The following is a 17,969-nucleotide window of genomic DNA, read 5'->3' on the forward strand; positions in this document are numbered from 1 at the left end:
GTGTCAATTACTCACTTATTTGCTAATAAGAAACAATTAGTCACATCTGGGTTCTAACAAACCATTAGTGTCCAGTGGTTAACATAATTTAGGTGCAGGACGATGGCACAGTGGTTAGCATTGCTGCCTCACAGCACCATGAACTCAGGTTTGATTCCTGGTTTGATTCCAGCCTCAGGTCACTGTCTGTGTGGAGTTTGCACATTCTCCCCATGTCTGCGTGGGGTTCCTCTGGGTGCTCTGGTTTCCTCCCACAGTCCAAATTTGTGCGGATTAGATTGATTGGCCATGCTAAATTGACCCGCGTTTCGGGTGGATTAGCAGGGTAAGTATGTGGGGTTAAGGGGATAGGATGGGATTGTTCTTGGTGCAGGCTGAACGGCCTCTTTCCCTGTACTGTAGGGATTCTAAATTAATATATTGGACATCATAGTCATCCTTTAGGTACCAGTATGTTATTTAAGCTAATCCTTTCAAACAAGACATCTTTCTGCAGAGACTAAAGAGTTAAGAAATAGAACGTTTAAAAAAACAGTTGCTGCTGGGCCACTCCAATGAGATCATTCTTTTTAAGATGTGACAAATCACTGACGTTCCGATCAGCTGTGATTGAAATAAATCATCAATGTGTTCAATATAGTTGAGCAACAGGGGGCTTCATTCCAGCAGGACGTTCTCCTTATGATCTATAGACTACTTTTCAAACCATTTTATTGTACTAAGGGCAATTGGACCGAGCATTAATACTTCTTTCACTTCAATACTAAAGGAAGGGAAACTTTTCACATTTTATTTTAATCGGAGGTTAGAATGGCAATCCAATTTCAAGGCCTGACACATGAAATTCATATGGGGTTTACAGGCAACTATTTTCTTTGCATCTAATTTAATTTCGGAAGTTAGTTTTTCCAGTAATTATCATGTAAGCAAGGACACACAATAACTTTCGAGAAAGAACGCAGGCCGGGCTGCGTTATGAGGATCTTTCCAAATGAGGATCTACTGTTAGTAGATGAGGAATCTAATGCTATCGTATTGCTGTGTAGGTGCTCTGAAGTGGTGTCCCAGTCTGAATGACCAACTTTGATGTAGTGAATGGATACTCTTAATTTAACTGTGTCCTTGTGACCAAACGAGTGTTCAGCACGATGCTAGCGACCAGCCTTGTATCCAAAGCCTGGGGTCGGTTTAGCTCAGTTGGTTGGAGGTTGGTTCATGACGCAGAGCGACATCAACTGGGTGGGTTCAATTCCTGTACTGGCTGAGGTTACTCATGAAGACCCCACCTAGTCAACCTTGCCTCTCACCTGAGGTGAGGTGATCCTCAGATTAAATCACCACTAGCCTCAAAGGGGAGAATAGCTATAGTCATCTGGTACGATGGCGACTTTACCTTTTACCTTATCTGAACCCTGGAGTAATTGGCGTAAAACCTGACAACAATTAAAACCTGACTATCTCAATTAAGTTCCAGTTGGACTTCCACTCACAGTACAGTATAACTGACCAAAGCACATCCAATGTCATGCTGGTACAGTGAGAGGCATTTAGCTAACATCGCGGCTGTGAATTTAATTGTGGCATTGTCAGAAGGTAGTAACATATAGTCCTCATTGATTATTATTAGTACAGTCATGCAGATGCAGCGCAAGCTTTCAGTCTGCACTAAATGACAGTAACCTCTTGCAAAGATCCCTGCTGGCATCTGAATCTACTGTCCTGACTGTTGCCTGGGAAACAGAAAACATCCATCAAGCTAGTGTAGGGAATGTTTTTAAAAATCACATGGAAAATGAGGGAGAAAACACAAAGTACAAGTGTAATAAATAAAGATGAGTAGTTTACACACATCATGTTCTCTTTAAAAGCGGGTTAAGGACTGGATTATAGACAAGAAATATTAACTATTACCTCCAAAGTAACATTTCCCCATTGATATTTTGATACAAATAAGTGTGAATTTGTGCACAATGCTATTTTACATCCATCAGAAAGGATACAAGCGTTAATGGCAGTATCACGTTTACCCGTCATAAGTATGTCTGGTTTTTACTAACTATGTTTAAAATGTTTTAAGTCTATAAGAGAACTATTGCTTAATTGGAACTGATAAAGTGATAAGTTAGAATTTAGAAAGGTTTCCTCTCATTTTAAGTATTGTTCAATTGTTAAAAGTTAAGCTAATTCATTTGTTATAGTTAAACTGTATTGTTAAATAAAGTTTGTTTTGAGAAAAGCTTGTTAGTTTGATAGTAGAAGCACACCTGCAGCGAAACATCCTATTCTCACATTTATGAGAAATAGAAAAATTGTTGGGGTCTAGTATGTCTCCCTTGGGGTTCTGATCCGCCACCCTAATGCATCAATGTCCTGAACATATACCAAAAGGGAGTCACAGAACAAAGTATGGGGAAAATCTAATAGATGTAAAGAGGGCTAAGTGATTAGAGGGGGGTTAGATATGTAGGCTGGCCAGACAGACTGCATGGCTTTTCTGATCCCTTGTCACTACAGGCACAATTCTGAACAACTGTGAACAGATATACAGGAACAAGAGTACTTCACCCAGCTGACTGAACCTGCACCAATGTGTTAGAAGCTGAAATATAACACAATCCATATCATGGCTGCTTTGAATTGAGGAGGTGGGGGGGGGGTGGTCGTCACCTTTGCAATCAAAAGCAAATTATGAAAATGGCAATCTAAACTCAAAATCCACTGCAAGAGTAACATGACAGCAGCTGCTGTAAAGGAAGCGATTAAACACTCACTCCAACTTGAACCAAAACATAACTTTCGGTCATCTGAACATAATAAAATCTGGATTCCAAAATCTGGATTCTTCATGTGTTAAAATAAAAATGAAATAATTCTTCTTCCAAAAACTACAAACTCCAGCATAGAACAATCTGGAAATAATCACCTCCCATTACACCATAAGGTTACTAGTTTGTGCATGTGTTCACTTCCCATGAGCAACTTCAAACAGGACTAGACCTAGCTTGGGTTATGTTGTTGGTGGGATGGGGGTGCCACAGGGAAGAAAAACAAAGGCAACTTCTCACAAGTCTGATTGTTATTAGTGTGACACGAGTACGAGAACATGAAAAATTAATCAGCGAAGCCTTGAAAGATCAAGCGTAGCAATCTCCAGTCTTCCTTACCTCCTTCGCTTTCTGCTTTAGCCTGGCATGCTCGGGGTCTTCTTGCCTGGAGCGACTCTAGGCAGTTAAAGAGAGAGGAAGAGAAAAAAAACATACACACAAGGTTTAACAGCTGGTTTCGAAAACAACTGGTTCATCTGTCTCCGTGAACAAGAACTAACAAAGAACAATATACAAGCTATCATGGGCACTGCTACACACAGGTGAAAATTCAAGCCTGCTGATCTCTCCAGCTAAAGCTATTTAAAGTATTAATGCAGAAAAATAACAACTCTTTAATGAAACATTTACCTCTTCAATTTTATAATTCTACTAAATATGAAGGCCCGGAGTGAAGCTAGAGAAGAGGAATTGTTTTAAAAATCACATGGAAAGTGAGAGAGGAAGCACTGAAATTACAAGTGCAGTGAGTAAAGATGAGAGTTGACACACTATATCATCACAGAATCCTTACAGTGCAGAAGGAGGTCTTCCGGCCCATCGAGTCTGCACCAGCCACAATCACCCCCCCCCCCCCCGACACTAGGGACAATTTAGCATGGTCAATCAATACAAGCTGCACACCTTTGGGCTGTGGGAGGAAACCACAGCACCCAGAGGAAACCCACACAGATGCAGGGAGAATGTGCAAACTCCACACAGACAGTGACCTGAGGCCAGAACTGAACCCAGGTCCCTGGCGCTGTGAGGCAGCAGTGCTAACCACTGTGCCACCGCATCTTCTCTTTAAAACCAGTGTCAAATGACAATGCTATCATGAGTCTGAAACAAGCAAACAAACTTAACTTTCAAAGCATATCAAATATAAGATGCCCGAAATGTTTAACAGTTCTGACAGCATCTGTGAAGAGAGAAAGAGTTAATGCTTCAGCTGTTCACTCTGTTGCCATTCTCCACAGCTGTCGCCAGAGTATTTCAGATTATTTCACATTTTCAGCTTTTGTTCCAAACCATATTTTGTTGTTTCTCTCTGCCCTTGTCCAAGTTCCTGAAGCCACAGAGTCCCTGCTCGATGGTCGCTCTGCTAGAGTGGACAGCTCAGTTGCCCCATGTGAAAGCACAGATAGCAAGTGTGTCAGACATAATCACAATTCCACTGCTGTTTGACAAAGTACCTCACAAGAGGTTATTGCAGAAGGTCGAGGGACATGGAGTTGGGGGTAGGGTGTTAGTGTGGATAGAGGATTGGTTGTCAAATAGGAGGCAGAGAGTGGGGGTCAATGGGTGCTATTCGGATTGGCGGATGGTGACTAGTGGAGTGCCCCAGGGGTCGGTGCTGGGGCCTCAGCTTTTTACCATTTATATAGATGATCTGGAGGAGGGAACCGAGTGTAGGGTGTCGAAATTTGCTGATGACACCAAGATTGGTGGAACGGCAAATTGTGCGGAGGGTGTGGAGAGTCTGCAGAAGGATCTAGATAGGCTGGGCGAATGGGCCAGGAAATGGCAAATGGAATTTAATGTTGGCAAGTGTGAGGTGGTCCACTTTGGTAGGAAGAATGGTAGGAAGGACTATTACTTACGTGGCGAAAAACTGCAGCAGGCGACGGTGCAGAGGGACCTCGGGGTCCTTGTGCATGAGTCGCAAAAACCCAGCTTGCAGGTGCAGCAGGTGGTCAGGAAGGCGAATGGGATGCTGGCCTTCATAGCGAAGGGGATTGAATATAAAAGTAGGGAGGTCTTGCTGCAGCTGTATAGGGCATTGGTGAGGCTGCAGCTGGAGTACTGTGTGCAGTTTTGGGCGCCGCACCTGCACAAAGATATTTTGGCCTTGGAGGGAGTGCAGAGGAGGTTTACTAGGCTGATACCGTAGTTGAGGGGGTTGAGCTATGAGGAGAGGCTGAATAAACTGGGCTTGTACTCGTTAGAGTTTAGAAGAATGAGGGGAGATCTCATTGAGACTTATAAGATGATGAATGGGATGGATAGGATAGAGGTGGAGAGACTCTTCCCGCTCAAAAAAGACAGTAGGACTAGGGGGCACAGCCTCAAGATAAAAGGGGGGCGGTTTAGAACGGAGTTGAGGAGGAACTTCTTCACTCAAAGGGTGGTGAATCTCTGGAATTCTCTGCCCGTTGAAGTGGTGGAGGCTGGCTCGCTAAATATTTTTAAGACGCGGGTTGATGAGTTTTTGATAAGAGAGGGGATTAAGGGTTATGGGGAGAAAGCGGGAAAGTGGAACTGAGCAGCGACAGATCAGCCATGATCTTATTGAATGGCGGGGCAGGCTCGAAGGGCTAGATGGCCTACTCCTGCTCCTATTTCTTATGTTCCTCCATTTAACTGCAGTCTGGTCATCATTAAAACAAGCTTTTTTGTTTTTATTCATTTGTGGGACATGGGCGTCACTGGCTGGCCAGCATTTATTGCCCATCCCTGGTTACCCTTGAGTAATGATGAGCTGCCTTCTTGAATCGCTGCAGTCCATGTTCTGTGGATTGACCCACAATGCCGTTAGGGAGGGAATTCCAGGATTTTGACCCAGCGGCTGCAAAGGAACGGTGATATATTTCCAAGTCAGGATGATGAGTGGCTTGGAGGGGAAATTGCAGATGGTGGTGTTCCCATCTATCTGCTGCACTTGTCCTTCTAGATGTAAGTGTTTGTGGGTTTGGAAGATGCTTTCTAAGGATCTTTGGTGAATTGCTGCAGTTCATCTTGTAGATAGTATACACTGCTGCTACTGAGATTCGGAGGTGGAGGGGTTGTAGATGTGGTACCAATCAAGTTGGTATGTTTAAAACCAATCCATCGTGTTCCCAACATTAAGTATATTTTCCTGAATTTTTAAGGATGTGACACAGAATCACTGTATTTTAAATAATTCACCATCATGTCATATGAGCTTGAGTGGGTTAAAGAATCAGACAAATGTATCCAGAATGCAGTCATTGTTTCATTATCAAAATTGTTAGTAACACAGGAAAATACAGCAACCATACTGCTCACAAAAATAAAACTTATTCTACAACCTCAAGTGCTGGAAAGACCATTACCATGCCAACCAGGTGAGGTTCAAGTCCGACTGAGCATAAAAACTCTCCTAACAATCATATCTATAAAGTCTGACACTTCACATATTGCAACACTGTCAGTGCGCAGTTCTGATTTGAAACTCCCCAGCAATGGTGATCGGAATATAAATCTGAGTCCTGTTTTCTGCAATATTTCTTGAATCTGAAAGTTCTTCAAGCTAACACAATTATAGAAACATAGAAGAAAGGAGCAGGAGGAGGCCATTCAGCCCTTCAAGCCTGCTCCGCTATTCATTACAATCAAGGTTGATCATCCAACTCAATAGCCTAATCCTGCTCTGTCCCCATAATCTTTGTTCCCATTGCAGTTGTAAATGCGCCTAGTTTGGGGGCGTTTAAGAGATCCGTGGACAGGTTTATGGATGGAAAGGGATTGGTTTAGGTTAGAGGGTCATTGCTTTTTAATTGGTCGGCGCAACATCATGGGCCGAAGGGCCTGTTCTGCGCTGTAATGTTCTATGTTCTATTTGCCCCAAGTGCTATATCCAGCTGCCTCTTGAATACATTCAATGTTTTGGCATCAACTACTTCCTGAGGTCATGAATTCCGCAGGCTCACCACTCTCTGGGTGAAGAAATGTCTCCTCATCTCTGTCCTAAATGGTCTACCCTCAATCCTCAGGCTGTTACCCTTGGTTCTGGATTCCTCTACCATCAGGGACATCCTCCTTGTCGAGTCCTGTTAGAATTTCATAAGTCTCTATGAGAACCCCCCTCCTCTCATTCATCTGAACTCCAGCAAAAACTAAATTAATCTAGTCAATTTCTCCTCATACATCAGTCCCACCATCCCTGGAATCAGCCTGGTAAACCTTCGCTGCACTCCCTCGGGAACAAGAACATCCTTCCTCAGAAAAGGAAACCAAAACTACACACAATATTCTAGGTAAGGCCCTGTATAGTTACAACAACACATCCTTGATCCTGTACTCGAAACCTCTTGCAATGAAGGCAAACATGCCAACTGACTCTTTACTGCCCGCTGCACCTGCATGCTTACCTTCATTGACTGGTGCACAAGGGCACCCAGGTCCCTCTGCACACTCCCCTCTCCCAATTTACAGCCATTCAGGTAATAATCTGCCTTCTTACATTTTATAGTTATGGCACCTGGTTTTGGATTTTACCCAAATTTCTGTACACCTGCCCTTTTGCTCCTTTATAATTTTGAAGACGGCTGACAGGTTACCTATGCCCCAATTAAAAGGTAGTGCTAGGTGGCCAGGTGAAACAGACATTGCAGTTAAGGAGGAGTCTGGAATATTAAATGGGATAAGCACAGTACTATAAATGAAATATAAAATATAAAAGGAAATATCAAGGTGTTGAGGATCCTTGAAAGAGAATAAATCACAAGCCAGGATGAAAAGTACCCCAGGCAGCTCAGAGAAGAAATACAAGTTTGAACCATCATTTTCTAATCCACTCTGTAACTGTGGCCAGGAACTTTATCACCAGCAGATCCATGACAACTCTGCAAACATCTCATAGCTCAGTACCCATCACTGCATCTGAGAGGTGTCAGTAGAGGGGGGGGGTTCTTCATTTAAATCCAGAGAAGTAAGATAAATGGGCTCATAATTTTGTCAGGATATTTGGAATCCTGATGGACGATGGCACAATGGTTAGCGCTGCTGCCTCACAGCGCCAGGGAGCCAGGTTTGATTTCTGGCTTGGGTCACTGTGCGGAGTTTGCACATTCTCCCCGTGTCTGGGTGGATTTCCTCTGGGAGCTCCGGTTTCCTCGCAGTCTGAAAGACGTGCTGGTTAGGTGTATTGGCTGTGCTAAATTCTCCCTCAGTGTACTTGAAAGGCGCCGAAGTGTGGCAACTGGGAGATTTTCACAGTAGCTTCATTGCAGTGTTAATGTAAGCCTACTTGTGACTAATAAATAAATAAATGCATGTGAAGAACTGTTAACATTGTACTGTTATTTAAAAATGGAGGCGGACATAGCCTGAGTGATTACAGGCCAGTCAGTCTCCACCACATTGGTGGGAAAATTATTGGAAATAGTTACGAGACAGGTACTAATTGTCATTTAGAAAGGCATAGATTAACCAAAGACCATCAGCATGGATTTCAGAGAAAGTCACGTCTGAGTAATTTGATTTCATTTTCCATGAGGTAACAAGGGGTTTCAACCTGGATAGCAAGTGCAATATAACCAACATGGGATTTAGCAAAGCTTTTGACAAGATCACACAGAGTAAACAGATTAGAAAGATAATGTTCATGAAATTGAAGGGAAAGCAGAAGGTGGATCCAAAGTTGGCTTCACGGTAGGAAGCAAAAGTTAATGGTCAATAATTAGGCTGCTTCCAATGTGGTTCTGATGTGGGTATGCCGGCATTGGACTGGCGTAAACACAGTAAAAAGTCTGACAACACCAGGTTTTAGTCCAACCTATTTATCTGATAATATACTCACAAGCTTTCGGGGTTAGTCCCTTCGTCAGGTGACGAAGGGACTAACCCCGAAAGCTTGTGAGTATATTATCAAATAAATAGGTTGGACTAAAACCTGGTGTTGTCAGACTTTTTTCCAATGTGGTTCCACAGGGCTCAGTACTGAGTCACTTCCTATTTGTCCTATATATCATTCATTAACACTTGAATGTAAGGAGAATGATCGAGAAGTTTGCCAATGATTTGAGAATTGGTTCTGTGACTGATAGTGAGGGAGAAAACTGTAGATTACAGACATCAATGAGCTGGGCAGGTGGGCAGAACGGTGCCAAAATGGAATTTAATCTGGGGAAGTGAGATGTAACATGTTTGAGGAAAGCAAACAAAGCAAGGGGATACACAACAAATTGGAGGATTAAGAGACATGTACAGCAACAAAGAGAGCTTGGAGTGCATGTCTACGGATCTCAGAAGGGATTAGGACAAGTTGATAAAATGGTAAAGAATGCATAGTTCCCGCTATTGGCCATGAGTGGAAGAGCTGTGAGATTATGCCACAACTGTCTCACACATGAGTTAAATGACAGCTAGGGTACTGCACGCAGCTTAGAGGAAGAATGTGATTGCACCAGAGCAGGTACAGAGAAGGTTTCCCAGCATGCTGATTGGAATGGACAGTTTTAGCAATAAGGAAAGCTTGGATAGACTAGGATTGTTTCCTTTGGAACAGGAAGTGTGGGGGGATTTAATAAGTGTAAAAAATTATGATGTGCCTGGATAGAGGGGAGAATGGGCCTATTTCCCTTAGCAGATAGGGTGCATATATTTGAAGTCAGCAGAAGAATGAGAGGGGAGTTGTGGTGTACTAATTTCACCCAGAGGATGGTGGGCATCTGGAACTGCAAGGGTCTGGATATGCACATGAAATGCTGTAACCTACAGGTCACAGACCAAGAGCTGGAAAGTGTGATTTGAATGGATCATTCTTTTCTGGCTGACACAGATATGGGCTGAATGGCCTCATTCTGTGTTGAAGATTTTCCAAGTATCAAAGTCATCCCAAGTACTGGTCAACACAAGTATGCCATCAGTCAGTCAAATTTGTGTCCTTAGTTTATACTTCTATTTCGCCTTTCCAAATTGATACTGGTGGGTGGGGAAAGGGAGTTCAGTCGTCAGGGCAAGTACCTCATTTCAGTGTCACCCCTTGCAGCATATCCAAACAACCCAGTCAGAAATGGAACAAAATTATCATTGTTGTGTTTTCAATCCAGTCAGCTAACCTCAAAATGGATTATAGCAGCAAGACTCTTCCCCTGACATCAATCTGGGGAGTCCCTCCACCACACAGGCTCCAGCAAGTAAGGCAGCAGCCCACCATTAGCTCTAGGGGAACCCGAGAGGGGCGATAAACACTAACATTGCCAGTGAAGCCCACATCCTGTGAATGAATTTTTAAAAATTGAATACCAAGCAGTGATGAGAGAACAGTCAGGGGAGGTGAGCGAAAGAAGTGAGTCACTGGTACAGGGTGGAAAGATGAGGAAGGCAGGGACACTGGTAGGAGCCAAAAAGGATGGCTTTAGCCTTGTAAATATTAAACTGGAGTAAGCTCTTGCTGATCTGCAATTTGATGCCAGTGAAGGAGCTGGACAGCATATTTGTAGCTACTGTGTCAATGGCCATGGTAGAAGCTTACAGCTGGACATAAACCTAGAAATGGAAGTTGCTTAAAGATGTTTGTCAATAAAACGTAGTGCATGGACAAGGAACTGAGTGCAGAACCTCAAAGCACATGAGAAACGTCACAAACGGGCATGAAGGAAACCACCACAGGAAATTAAAGACAGCACCAGAAGCAAACAAGGGCACCGGCGTGTGTGTGTGTGTGTGTGTGTGTGTGTGTGGTGGGAGGGGCATTGAGGACAACAGGGGATGAGCAAGAGATGCACTGTGTGATGAACTGTGTTAAATTTTGCAATGTTATGAATAGTAAATCATTGCTTGGGTCACAAAACATGCTGTTGAAAACATTAATCAGTGTGGTTTTGGTGCGTATGGAAACTGAACTGGAAGGAAAGGCACCAACTATCCAAATGCTTGGCATCACTGGGCTGCTTCTTGCTTACTTAAACTCATGTATGTGTCTGGGTTTGGTGGCAAAGGCATACTAGTCAAGTATGACTTACAAATTCAACTTGTTGCAGAATATTTTATGACAAACTACTCATTCGAGCACTGCACCCCAGTGGCTAATCAATGAGCTTTAGTTAAATGAAAATTACAATTTACAATCCAATAATCAACAATATGTAACCCTGTCTCTCTGAGCCAAATGCCAGAACAGAACCGGTCATTTATGCAAGCTTTTTCCTCATATAATTGTCTTTTTTTGGAAGAGAGGGCAAGGGAGGAGGAGGGGAGGCAATTTGAGTTACAGCCCCATCCTCTCCAGATCTACGGCAATCCACATTCAAACTGATGCCATTTGACAATTCTGTTTCATCACAAAATTAGTACATACCTTTGCAGCTTTTAATAGAATTTCTCTCTCCTGATCATCCTTCCTTTGTTTTTCAAGCCGCTCCAGATGTTCAAAGAATTTTAGTTGTGTCCGAACATCTGTTGCTTGTTCATACCATTCATGATCCTACAAATCATTTAAAGAGAAAAAAATACATAATCATGCACTGCCAATAAATGTATTTTACAGCAATATTCACCCAATCTAACTTAATTACAAGCATCCTTATTATAAGGATCATGTAATGCATGCAAATGTGGCTATCCTATGTTCAACAAGTCAATTGCTATACACAGACCTCAGCATGACATGACAGTGCAAACCAAAAATCATTTGGAGCAACAATAACTATATTTACATTTTTAAAATTCAAAGCAAGAAAATGGATGCTGAGAGAGAAAGGGAAGGCTCTTTACCGTTGCCTCAGAGCTTGGTCCAAAAGGCTGGTTTTGGCATGGTTTCAAAAGAAACTGGGAGCAGGGAGATTTTGGGAGGGAGTCCCAGAGAGCAGGAACCAATCAATGAAAGATCCGTCACCACTTCTGGGTGAAAGAATGGGCAAAGGTCAGTGTCCGTGTGAAGAGCTATATAGATGTGTAAGATCATGGTAAGATTTGAGGGCAAACTACAAGTTTCAGATTTAATGTGGGCCAATGGGTCACCATGGACTGGGGGGTACGAAGGGAACAAGATTTAATGCGGTACAGAGTAGAGGCAGTCTTTTGGATAAACTTGTGGAAACGGAGGATAGGATAAATTAAATTCAAGTTACATTTATATAGGATCTTTCATGACTTCGCAACAAAGTTATTTACAAAGAATGAAGTATTTTTGAAGTGTGGTCACAGTAGTAATGAAGAAAACACTTATCCACCATCCAGAAGCACAACAGCTGCTAAATGTAGTCAAATATTTGAAAGGGAAATAACCAGGCAGAGGAAAGAGAATGGAACTAAGCTGATGTCTCTTCTATGGAGGTGAGGAGGCAAATGGTTTCTTCCTGCACTATAGAATTCTGAAATTCTATAACCCCTGCTCTTCAGAGTGCAGAATACACTCAGATTATTTTTCTCTTCTCCATCTCTCTTTCTGTACAACAGAAACCACGATCGGAACACTCAAGTCATCTCAGGGGCTCTTTGCAATCATTTCACAGAGAACAGTCAGAAGGACAGTCAAGCTCAAATGCTAGTCAAAGTTCAGAACAAAACCTCATAAATGCAAAACACACTGGGGCAAAAGTGATAGGATATTTTAATATATTTAACTATACTTGGTGAAATTAAAATTTAATTAAATCTATAATTAAATTTATAATCTTTAATTAACCCTCTGCTTTTTTTTTAAGTAATATGGGATGCTGTTCACCCAAGCTGTTGGGGAAATGCCATGGTTTGATAAAGTGAATAACTGAGGACAGCCAATCACATTAACTCTGATACACTATAACGACAAGTCAGCACAAAAATGGAAGGTCCAGCCACATCTCAGCACTGGGACTGTGTTTCCCTCTCCACAGATGTGATCAACTGAATCACTGAATCAACATCCAGTGTCTCAAAATGCACATTTCCTAGCCCAGCTCACCACACGTTTTGAAAATAACGTAAACGTCATGACAGAGTGGGGTAATATTCTCCATCAGTGCCCCTATTTCATTTCATCTGCTGCTTAAAACCCCGTCAATTCCTCTGCGATCTTCTCTATTTCTAAAGTTCTCTATTTCCAAGTTCTCCTGGCTGACTGGAACACTCCAAATCTCTGCTGTATCTGACAGCATTACCTGAGTTCAATGATGTACATTGGTTTTCGAATCTCACACCGTTTCCATCTTAAATTTTTCATCCCTGCTTTCAAACTCTTCCATTGTCTCACCCATCCCCATTTGTTATCTCCTCCAGACCGACAATCCCTCAAAATGTCTATCCTCCTCCAATTCCAGCCTTTTTTACCTTCCTGGTTTTCATTATTCCACCATTGAGTGCAGCTCTCACAATATTTAAGAAGCTTGACACCATCCAGGACAAGGCAGCCCACTTCACTGGCACCCCATCCACAAACATTCACTCCCTCCACCACTGCAGTAGCAGCAATGTGTACCATCCACAAGATGCACTGCAGGATCTCACCAAGGCTCCCGGAACAGTGCCTTTCAAACCCAGGACCACTATCATCTAAAAGGACAAGTGCAGCAGATAGTTGGGGACATCACCTCTGCAAGATCCCCAAAGGCCACTTTCATCCTGACTTGGAAATATATTATCCTTCTTTCATTGTCGCTGGGTCAAAATCCTGGAACACCCTCCATAAAAGCATGGTCCATGGCCCTACACCACATGGACTGCAGCAGTTCAAGAAGGCAGCTCACCACTACCTTCTCAAGGGCAATTAGGGATGTTAATAAATGCTGGCCTGGTCAGTGAGCACACTCTCCTTGAAGCAATAAAAAATATTACACTGATTTAACTGTATCACCCAGTGTGACGCTGAAATTCCTTTGCCTTGGCCAATGCCTTCAGAAGACAGGCTGCATGGGTAAAGGATGAGCCTTCAGCAGAGGAGACACATTAAATAACTTACATTTATATTGCACTGAAAGCACTTTAAAGCCAGTGCTTTTTAAGTGTTTTCAGTTTTCTGTAGGAAACACAGCCAATTTGCAAATAGCAAGCTCCCAAAATTGCCATAAGAACATAAGAAATAGGCACAAGAGTAGGCCATATAGCCTCCAGCCTGCTGTACAATTTAATAAGAGCATGGCTGGCTGATCCTGCATGCCAACTCTCCAACTCAGTCCCCTTCTGTCAATCTCAGCCATGAACATGCTCAATAACTCAGTGAGTTACCACAGCTCTCTAGGTTAAAGATTCATAATGCTTCCAGAAGAATGTTTTCTCCAACTGTCTTTAATTGCAATCCCCTCAGCCTGACACAATAAACTCAAGTTCTCGATTTCCCAGCAAACAGGAAGCAATCTCTCTGTATCTACCATGCCAAACCTTTGCAGAATCCACTATGTTCCAAGGAAATCTCCCATCATTCCTCTGAACTCCAGACTACAACCTATTTCACTCCAACTTTCTCATACCAGAACTCTCACATCCCAGTTATCAATCCAGTGAAATAAAGACAGAAAATACATTAGGATATCCAGGTCCTTAGTCAGTTTGTTTCTCTCTCAAAGAAGTTTGAGTTGTCAGCGTTGGACTGGGGTAAGCACAGTAAGACGTTTCACAACACCAGGTTACAGTCCAACAGGTTTATTTGGCAGCACGAGCTTTCGAAGCGCTGCCCCTTCATCAGGTGCGTACACCGAAAGCTCATGCTACCAAATAAACCTGTTGGACTTTAACTTGATGTTAGAACATAGAACATTACAGCGCAGAACAGGCCCTTCAGCCCACGATGTTGCGCCGACCAGTTAAAAAACAATGACCCTCTAACCTAAACCAATCCCTTTTCGTCCATAAACCTATCCACGGATCTCTTAAACGCCCCCAAACTAGGCGCATTTATAACCGCAGCAGGCAGGGCATTCCAATCCCTCACCACCCTCTGGGTTGTGAGACTACTCACTGTATCGCCACAGATACTGCCAGACCTCTGAGTTTTTCTAGCAATTTTCTTATTTCTGATTTCCAGCATGTGCAGTAATTTGTTTCTGTATCACCCTCTTTAACCTTTGTTACACTTCCTCAAAAGCATGAAAATTATTCTTCAGACACAGAGCCCAAACTGTCTAACAATGTTCGTTAGCCCTGAGCTCCAATTTTGTATTTGCATGGCACCTTATTGAATGCCTTTCGAAAATTTAATCTAGTCTGCTAGATACATCTTCAAAATATTCTACCAGATTTTACCAAAAACAATTTCACTTTTATAAAAGGATGCTTACTCTGCCTATTCACATGGTTTTTCGCACAGCCCTTTGAGCCTACTTTGTCATTCAACAAAGACACGTCTGATTTGACTGGAACTTCCCACTGATCTTTCACCCTTGTTTATCAGGAATCTATCTAGTTCTGTCTTGAAAACATTCATAAATTCTGCTTCCACTGCCTTTTGAGCAACGGAGTTCCAAAGACCCTTTACACTCAGAGAAAACATTTCTTCTCAACTACTCTGTGAGGGCATGAGAAAAGAACTTTAAAAACTCCTCTGGTCCATTTTCTCTGTTTGTCGATATTTTGGGCATCTTTGTTGATACCGAAACTGTCCCAATGTTGGCGTTTACCATTCTATTTAACACAATTATTGAACAACTGAGTCGGACTGCATGCCCATGGTACCATTCGGATCTATCTTTTCATATCCAGAATATGACTGGCAATGGATTCTCATCCCATTCCTACACCATTACCTCTGATATCTCCCACAGATCTATCTTTGGCTGCCTTCTATTCCTCAGCTAAGTGCTGTCTCTTGGCAACATCATCCAAAACACAGTGTCTGTGTTCAAACACACATTGATAACACAAAGGCTAACTTTATTACCACCTCTCTTAATTTCTCAAATGCCAATGAATTATCAGACTGCTTGCCTGACACCAGCCCTCTGCCCAGCAACCAGCAAAGGCTGAATCAGACACTTGGCAAAGATCAGATTCCCATAACATGTACAGGCCATCGAGGAAAACCAGTTCAGCTCAGTTGGCGGGACAGCTGGTGGGAACATAAGAAATAGGAGCAGGAGTAGGCCATCTAGCCCTTCGAGCCTGCCCCGCCATTCAATAAGATCATGGCTGATCTGTCGTGGCTCAGTTCCACTTTCCCGCCCTCTCCCCACAACCCTTAATCCCCTCTCTTATCAAAAACCCATCAACCCGCGTCTTAAAAATATTTAGCGAGGTAGCCTCCACCACTTCAACGGGCAGAGAATTCCAGAGATTCACCACCCTTTGAGTGAAGAAGTTCTTCCTCAACTCCGTTCTAAACCGCCCCCCCTTTATCTTGAGGCTGTGCCCCCTAGTCCTACTATCCTTTCTGAGCAGGAAGAGTCTCTCCACCTCTATCCTATCCATCCCATTCATCATCTTATACGTCTCAATGAGATCTCCCCTCATTCTTCTAAACTCTAACGAGTACAAGCCTAGTTTATTCAGCCTCTCCTCATAGCTCAACCCCCTCAACTCCGGCATCAGCCTAGTAAACCTCCTCTGCACTCCCTCCAAGGCCAAAATATCCTTGCGTAAGTACGGCGACCAAAACTGCACACAGTACTCCAGCTGCGGCCTCACCAATGCCCTATACAGCTGCAGCAAGACCTCCCTACTTTTATATTCAATCCCCCTCGCTATGAAGGCCAGCATCCCATTCGCCTTCCTGACCACCGGCTGCACCTGCAAGCTGGGTTTTTGCGACTCATGCACAAGGACCCCGAGGTCCCTCTGCACCGTCGCCTGCTGCAGTTTTTCGCCACGTAAGTGATAATCCTTCCTACCATTATTCCTACCAAAGTGGACCACCTCGCACTTGCCAACATTAAATTCCATTTGCCAGTTCCTAGCCCATTCGCCCAGCCTATCTAGATCCTTCTGCAGACTCTCCACACCCTCCGCACAATTTGCCGTTCCACCAATCTTGGTGTCATCAGCAAATTTCGACACCCTACACTCGGTTCCCTCCTCCAGATCATCTATATAAATGGTAAATAGCTGAGGCCCCAGCACCGACCCCTGGGGCACTCCACTAGTCACCATCTGCCAATCCGAATAGCACCCATTGACCCCCACTCTCTGCCTATTTGACAACCAATCCTCTATCCACGCTAACACCCTACCCCCAACTCCATGTCCCCTGACCTTCTGCAATAACCTCTTGTGAACACCTTCTGAAAATCAAGAAAGACCACATCCACCAGCTCTCCTCTATCCACCGCCCTAGACACATCCTCATAGAACTCCAGTAAATTTGTCAGACACGACTTCCCTTTAACGAAACCGTGCTGCGTCTGCTCTATCATGCAATTCCTCTCAAGATGCCTCGCTATTTCCTCCTTGATGACAGATTCTAACATTTTACCTACAACAGACGTTAAACTAACCGGCCTATAATTCCCTGCCTTTTGCCTGCCACCCTTCTTAAACAACGACGTAACATTAGCTGCTTTCCAATCTTCCGGCACTTCCCTGGAATCCAGCAACGTCTGGAAAATAACCACCAGGGCATCCACTATCACCTTCGCCATTTCCTTCAGAACCCTCGGATGCATTCCATCCGGTCCAGCCCCTCCAGTCTGTCAAGCACCGCCTCTCTAGTAACAGTAATGTCATTAAGACCCTCCAGTCCTACCACCTTTCCATCTCTAACACCCGGCAAATTATTCACGTCCTCCTCCGTGAAGACAGAAACAAAAAAGTTATTCAGGACCTCAGCCATATCCCCATCCCCTACCACTAAGTCCCCCTTCTCAGTGATGCAGAGAAATGCCAACAGCGTGGGTTCAATTCCTATACTGACTGAGGTTATTCATAAAGTGGTCCACCTTCTCAATCTTGCCCCTCACCTGGGGTGTGGTGACCCTCAGGTTAAATCACCACCAGTCAGCTCTCTCTCTGAGCACATGGTCATCTGGAATGATGGGACTTTACCTTTTACCTAATTGATCCAGTTAAGGCTCTGATGCATGATCACCCCCAGAACATTGAAGATGGGGGAATGTAATGCCATTGAATGTCAAGAGGCCATGATTAAATTCTCACTTGTTGGTCAGTGCCTGGCACTTGCTGCAAATGTTATTGACCACTTCCCTGCAAATGGTACCAAATACTGAGCAATAATCAGCAAACATTCCTAGTTTGGCCTTATTATGGGAGGACAGTATTTGAATAAACAGCTAA

General features: G+C 43.4%; 1 protein-coding gene across 2 annotated transcripts in view; it reads right to left on the reverse strand.

Moving 5' to 3' along the window:
• Positions 1-17,969, reverse strand: part of LOC145341758 (transcription initiation factor TFIID subunit 4-like) — a 309,168-nt gene that overhangs the window by 134,585 nt on the left and 156,614 nt on the right. For both annotated transcript variants that reach the window (XM_080186669.1, XM_080186670.1), the window contains exons 13-14: positions 11,131-11,256; positions 3,165-3,221 (exon numbers count right to left, since the gene is read on the reverse strand). In XM_080186669.1, coding sequence (XP_080042795.1) covers positions 3,165-3,221; positions 11,131-11,256 — 183 coding nt within the window. The remainder of the gene's footprint in view (positions 1-3,164; positions 3,222-11,130; positions 11,257-17,969) is intronic.

The sequence above is a fragment of the Carcharhinus amblyrhynchos genome, chromosome 4 (assembly GCF_965287045.1).
Source record: "Carcharhinus amblyrhynchos chromosome 4, sCarAmb.v2.hapA, whole genome shotgun sequence".
Taxonomy (NCBI): Eukaryota; Metazoa; Chordata; class Chondrichthyes; order Carcharhiniformes; family Carcharhinidae; genus Carcharhinus; species Carcharhinus amblyrhynchos.